Below are 7,360 nucleotides of genomic sequence, written 5' to 3'. Positions count from 1 at the left end.
AGGCTTCATGGGGCGACCAGGTGGGCGGGGGCGGGGCATGAGGGGTGACCAGGTTGGCAGAGGGGGGCAGGCAGGCAGGCATGTGAGCAATTAGGAGCCAGCAGTCCAGGATTGTCCACAAATTTCGGACACCAGGCCTCTAGTAAGATAATAAAAAGCTTCCTCTTTTTTTAAGTTCTTTATTGTTTAAAGTATTACATAAGTCTCCTTTTTCCCCCATTGACCTCTCCCCAACCACCCCCCGCCCCCCCTCCGTGTCCCTTGGTTATGCTTATATGCATGCATGCAAGCCCTTTGGTTGATCTCTTATCCTCCCCCTCCCCTGCCTTCCCTAATAGGTTGGACAGTCTATTGGATGCTTCTATGACTCTAGTTCTGTTTTTGTTCATTAGTTTATGTTGTACATTATATTCCACAAAGAGTGAGATGATATGATATTTATCTTTCTCTGACTGGCTTATCTTCCTCTTGAAAGTACCATGTGAATTATTTTTGCCTTCAGCTAATTTTGAAAGAAACCTCCCTTGATGGTCTCCCGTGAAGAAGTAATTGACTTTGGTTAGGTCCAAGGTAGAGTGTCTTTTACTGACCTTACTGCATCGTGAGTTTAGCTCTAATGCAGGGGTGGGGAATCTTTTTTCTGCGAAGGGCCATTGGGATATTTATAACATCATTCGAGGGCCATACAGAATTATAAACTTAATAATTGGCCTGTTATATTTGGTCAAACATTTAATGAACTCACCAGACCAAATGATTTTGCGGGCCTTATACAGCTTGTGGGCTGTACGTTCCCCACCCCTGCTCTAAGGCGTCAAAACAAAATTTGTGACAGGTAGGACAGAGTTTTAAGTAAAATCGATATAATATTAATAGAAATTATATTAATTCACATTTTATTTTCTTTTAGTTCACAGGAGGATGAAAGACCTCTGTCACCTTTCTATTTGAGGTACTTCTTTGATTTTTGTTGGCCTATTACAGGGAATGGAGGAGGGTTGGGGCTTCTTTGGGTCTCTTTGTCCATTTTAATTCTTTTCCATAGAATATTCTGCATTGTGGCCAGACCTAGCTTTTTGGAACTTCTTGCCATGTTGTTCATGCTCTGGTTTTCCACTCTCTGGTTTAACAAATCTTGAAATAAATTTTAATATAGTTGAAAACACTAAAATAAGATATTATGTTTTAAATTCAGAAATGTTAAAGTAGCCATTTTAACTTCAAAAACTGCCTGTAATTAGACTGTAACTTAAATTTAAAATTTTTTCTTCTGTACTTAGATGTTGGGGAGGAGTGAGCGCACAAAGCTTACTTGCTGAAGAAGCTTTAGGTCAGTGGTCGGCAAACCGTGGCTCACAAGCCACATGCGGCTCTTTAGCCCCTTGAGTGTGGCTCTTCCACAAAATACCGCTGGCGCGCACGTACAGTGGGATTGAAACTTCGTGGCCCATGCACAGAAGTCGGTTTTCAGCCTGGGCGGGTCTATTTTGAGGAAGTGGCGTTAGAAGAAGTGGGGGGTGTCCGTCAGTCGGGCGATGGGAGACGCGGCACAGGCCCCAGCGCAGGCGGGCCGTGGGATACGCAGCGGGGGAGGCCTGGATGATTCATGCAGGAGTTGAGTGAGCCAGTCAGTCAGCAGTCTCGTGCAGTGGTTAGTGCTAGTTGGTCAGCACATCGTGCGCGGGTGACAAAAGATAGACGAAACAAGTATACCAGACGAGTGTAGATGGGAGAGTTGGAAGGGGTCGACCTCAGCGAACGTACCTCAATCAGATTGAGGACGTTTTTAGCAAAGGCCAGTTTAGGAGTACCCTAATTAAGTTAATAACAATGTACCTGCCTATATAGTTTAAGTTTAAAAAATTTGGCTCTCAAAAGAAATTTTAATCATTGTACTGTTATTTGGCTCTGTTGACTAATGAGTTTGCCGACCACTGCTTTAGGTTATGTTAAATCATTTCCTATGTAGAAGCGGCATGAGAAAGTAAACATTCAGTAAGGTTATGGAGTTCGGGATTCTTTTCTAAAGCTTATAATGCTAAAATATCAACTTTTAAAGCAGGTAAGTTTATAGAATGTTGGAGTGGATCACATCTCTCCAGACTAAAACGTTTGCTATATTAATGTGATTTTTAGTGAGCCCTTCAGAGCCAAGTTTTTCTTACTGAATTTCTTTCCTCACTACCTATCTACTTCAGAGGCTTAGAAAATATATTTGAAAATAATATTACCATATTAATTAAAGTTAAAATTGCTAAAGTTTTAAATATTTTCCTCTCAATTTTGAAATCTATTTTTTTAATAAATGTTCAGGATATGTGGTACATAGTTTGTATTTATTTTTTAATCTGATTGTGGCAATCATTAGATTTAGACGTTAATTCAAGCACCAGTAGTTCAGAAATGTGTCGTAGGGCTTCAGGCTTAGCCAAGTAACTGCTTTCCACTAGTGTTCTGGCTTTTAGTGACTTGAAGCTTATTGCATAATCACTTTGTGGCAAGAGGGGACATTTGAGGTTTCTGTCCGAGACAACATGGTGGTCCATTTGATTCATCCTGGTTTCCTGCCAACCAAATCAGCATATTCTGGTTCATAGGCTATCTCAACTGTGCAATTACTGTAAACACACGAGATGTTATTTCTGCGCACATGGTGACTCTGGCATTCATTATGTAAATACACACAATAATATCAAACATGATTATCCTATATTAATGAAAATTAAGTTTTACATACTACAGACGAATAAAACACAGGATCTTGCCAACTAATGAGAACTATTTGTTCTCTGTCTTATATCTTTTACTCTAGATAACATCAACCTATGTTTTGCATTGTCTTAAATTTTTTTTTTAACTACTATTGTAAAAAGCAGATGGGAGAAATGGGCTTATAAGTCATAAATCCTCAAGGACACATAATTGTGTCTTATAGTGTGATAATTTTTGTAATTACCTAGACTAACAATGCAGTCTTGAAAAAGAAATTCTATACTAGCAAAATGAAGGTAAAAGAGTGTAAAGAAAATTAATGTTGTTAAGAGTCATAAAGATTAAAATATGATAAAAATTAGGAAAAAGAATGAATATGTAAAGTAACCCACATTTGCAGTAGAGGTCAAGTTGAAAGAAAAAAAAAAAATGGAAGTTACCAGCAGGCATTCTTTCACATGAAAGAAATTTAAACTTAGTGGAGCTATTTCATAAATTCAAAAATCATAATTATTTGGCTTGAAATTAAAATTCACATGAAGTGTTTTCTGAATAACATTGTAATAGTCTTAGAAATTATGTTAGAATTAGGTTGGTACATGTTATTTTAGCTTTTGTTTATTATGTACTTGATATGAAGCTGGAGAACATGTTAGTAAAACATAAACCCTTTTTTGCCCCCAAATTATTTGCATAGCTGGTTGAGATTAACTTTTCTAGCATAAAGAATTCAAGTAGAAGAAAGAAAACATGATTGTTAATTATGATTAAGTACTTCTAGAATTTTGGACTAGAAACATAACCTGTCTACTGATAATTTAATCTATAAATTTAGTGTACTTTTGAACTACCTCTCATAAGAGCAAATGAATGCCTAACAACAAGACAGATCTGTGTTTGCGGTAAAGATTTTCAACCTTTGTCATCTCATGACACACAAACTAATTACTAAAATTCTGTGGCATACCAAAAAAATATATACTTTTTGCTGATCTAATAAAAAAAAAGGTATAATTTTGATTCATTCACATCGGACAGCTATTGTTATGTTGACTAGTGGCATTTTTTTTATTTGACAATCTAAGGGAAAAGAGGCTAGTGCCCCTGACTAAATAGTCAGGTATTGCATGTTTTAAAAATTGTTGTGGCATGCCAGTTGAAAATTGCTAGGCTGGAGGATGGAGATGGAGAGCACGCAGTGTACTAGCGGAGGCTCCAGACCCTCCTGTGGCTAGGAGAGGGGGTGGAATGCAGGACAGGGATCCAGAGAGGCCATTTCAGTCGCTACCTTACTCTATTTTTCACCTTGTAGAATTTCACTCTCTGTGATTGCAGTTCTCTTTTAACAGTCATGGCTGAACCACGTGTTAGTCTACTGCACACTTACGTTGCCTTTAGTCTTTTCTTTCTTCTTTTTTTTTTAAATCCTCATCGGAGGATATTTTTCCATTGATTTTTAGGGAGAGTGTAAGAGAGAAGGAAAGACCAAGAGAAACATCAATGTGAGAGAAACACATCCATTGGTTGCCTCCTGCACACACCCTGACCAGGGCCCTGACTGGGGAGGAGCCTGCAACCCAAGGTACGTGCCCTTGACCAGTATCAAACCCCGGACCCTATGACCCGCAGGCCGACGCTCTAGCCACTGAACCAAACTGGCTTAGGGCACCGTTAGTCTTTTCCATAGTAAGGCGGGGCTGTTATAAATAGACATATCTCCTTATTGTAGACTAAATATCCTCTATGTTGAGAACTCTGTGTTCTCTAATTTCAGTACTTCTCCAACCTTACCTAACTCACCACAGAGCCATTTGTTCTTTTTTAAAGGAAAGAAATAGTAGCCACAAATGTACACCTGCCACTGTCCCATGTGGCAAGTGTATTGCAGCTACAGTAGCTTAAACAGTAGCTGTCATTGTTCCCCAGATGCTCATTAGAGATTACCCGCCCTGCTGAGGTTATTAAGGAAATGAAAGGGAAGGACAGGTTATGCCAAATCCTTAGTGAGATTGCCACAAAATAAATATGAACAGGCCAACTTACGGTGAAGAGCATTCTTGGCCAGGATGTCCATACCTGGCCTCTTTCCTAGTCTAGGCTGGAGTCCCACAAAAGGAGCCCCTACCTCAGTTGCTCAGATCGGCATCAAAGCAACTTTTGCTGTAGGTGTTCTCCTGTGCCGCATTCAGCCTGTTACTGTCTGATTTACTTTGCCTGGCACGCAATCAGACCTGGCTGGGATCTGTTCCTAATTCACTTCTGTTCGTCTGAGTCTCCAGTGTCTACAAACCCAGGCTTTGATTTCTGTGGTTATTTCCACTGGATTCTTCATCTCCACTTTCTATTTCTCCTCATCTCTGCCCACTCCCACCTCACCTACATTACCTGCATGTTTCTTATGGCAGGGTCAGACCCTATCCTATCCCATCCCATCAGAATTCAACCACTGAATTCCTTCTTCTTTCCAATTTCTTGGCTTAGATGTATAGCCTGTATACCTACAACCTGTCTTTCCTGTGCTTTATCAAAATCCTACATATGTGCTTCGGAGGCTACATACCTATAACCAGTCTGGTCCACTGGGCTCTAACCAGCTCACCTGGCCTTCAAATGGTCCCTCCTTGCTTACCTAATTCCTGTCTTCTAGCAACTGCCCTGATCTTCCTCTGCTTTCCCTTTCTCATTTTGTTCTCCACTGAAACCTTAAAACTGACAGCCTTTATCAAATTCAGCCAAGTTTCAAAACGGTACAAATGGAAGCCGAATTACTATTTTAGCAGATTTGGAATTACTTAGGGTCATTTTCAATATTTATGTTTTCTAATTTTTCTGAATCTGGAACATCAAATCAATCTATTTCTAAATTAGCTGTTTGGCATGCAAATGCATTCTTTAGGATTGTTAATTTTTTTTTTTTTATTCCTAGAACCTAGCAATCATCAATTTTATGAAGGTCTTTTAAGGGTAGGATTTCTGTTGAAGAAATAAATTCAGATTAACATATTACCTGACATTTGATGAAATCTAGGAGTTATATCATACCACTCCTACTTTGATATGTTGAAAAATTCTTTCTAGATTATTTTTAGGTAGCTTTTTGGGGATTTCCTTTCCAAACAACTTGTGCTAGAGTTTATAGGTTTATGATTTTTTGGTCATACTTTAGTAAATTTTAATAGTTTATTTTTCTTCTAAAGCATGCTGTATATTTTATGAATTATCATTTTGAGGTAAAAAACTCTCATTTTTAGATGGGATAGTTTGGAGAAACATAGCAAATCAGACATAATATTTGTTTATAATCCAGTTTGGAGCTCCTGACTAACAAGTGGGACAAACAAGCAGGCTATAATAATCTACTTGATTTTTTTCCCCCAAGATGATAAAGTTAGCTAGATATTTGGGTGTCTTTAGAAACAAATAACTGTATATTTAAAATATTTGTTTTAAAAAAATAAAATATTTGTTTTCCTTGTCCTTTTTTATTAGCAGTGTTTCTAAACCGAGGAGGCACATCACTGCTGCCTGTGAGCTTTTTTTTTTTTTTGGTGTTAAAGGAGGCACATCACTGCTGCCTGTGAGCTTTTTTTCCTGAGGGTTGGGAGTGTGTATTTTCAAAAATTGTCATAGGATAGTCTTTTCAACAAATAGTGCTGGGAAAACTGGGTATCCACATGCAAAGGCATGAAGTTGGACCCTTAGCTAGCACCGTATGCAAAAAATTAACTCAAAATGCATCAAAAACCTAAATGTAAGAGTGAAAACTCTTAGAAGAAAACATTGGGCAAAAGATCAGTGATTCTCTCTCATCATTGATGTTTCTATCTATTCTTTTTCATCATTTATCTCTCTCTCTCTCTCTCTCTTCCTCTCTAAAGTCAATAATAAAAATATATTTTTAAAATGATATTAAAAATACTGTATTCTGTTAAATAGGCAAATTAAGAGTTGTATGCCATTTTGATGATTAATTACATGGTCTTTATCCTGAAGCTTAATCAAATTAATTGTATTTTAAGTTCTTGCTTATTAAAAAAACCGCATAAGCCCTGGCCAGTGTGTCTCAGTTGGTTGGAGTGTGGTCCTGTGCACTGAAGGGCCATGGGTTTGATTCCCAGTCAGGGCACATACCCAGGTTTCAGGTTCCATCCCCAGTCAGGATTCATGTGGGTGGCAACCAATCAATGTTTCTCTTTCTCTCTCTCTCCCTCTCCCATCCTCTCTAAATAGAAGTATATCCTGAGTGGTGATTGGAGGGAAAAAGGTGTGGTATTTGGTAGTCAAACATGATAGTGAATTAAAGTTGTGTGAGCATTTATATAGACAGAGAATTTTATATAACAAGTAGAGGCCCGGTGCACAAATTCGTGCACAGGTAGGGTCTGGCCGGCCTGACACATTTTTTTTGGTGTTAAAGGAGGCACATCACTGCTGCCTGTGGGCTTTTTTTCCTGAGGGTTGGGAGTGTGTATTTTCAAAAATTGTCATAGGATAGTCTTTTCAACAAATAGTGCTGGGAAAACTGGGTATCCACATGCAAAGGCATGAAGTTGGACCCTTAGCTAGCACCGTATGCAAAAAATTAACTCAAAATGCATCAAAAACCTAAATGTAAGAGTGAAAACTCTTAGAAGAAAACATTGGGCAA

General features: G+C 38.4%; 1 protein-coding gene across 1 annotated transcript in view; it reads left to right on the top strand.

Moving 5' to 3' along the window:
* The window catches only part of FAM13A (family with sequence similarity 13 member A), a 250,927-nt gene that overhangs the window by 166,480 nt on the left and 77,087 nt on the right, over nucleotides 1–7,360 (top strand). Inside the window, exon 8 of the mRNA XM_006768190.2 lies at nucleotides 911–952. Within this exon, the coding sequence (XP_006768253.1) occupies nucleotides 911–952 (42 nt within the window). The remainder of the gene's footprint in view (nucleotides 1–910; nucleotides 953–7,360) is intronic.

This window comes from Myotis davidii, unplaced genomic scaffold (genome assembly GCF_000327345.1).
Source record: "Myotis davidii unplaced genomic scaffold, ASM32734v1 scaffold963, whole genome shotgun sequence".
Taxonomy (NCBI): Eukaryota; Metazoa; Chordata; class Mammalia; order Chiroptera; family Vespertilionidae; genus Myotis; species Myotis davidii.
The sequence above is the reverse complement of the archived record's forward strand: the minus strand, read 5'-3'. Positions and strand labels throughout refer to the sequence as shown.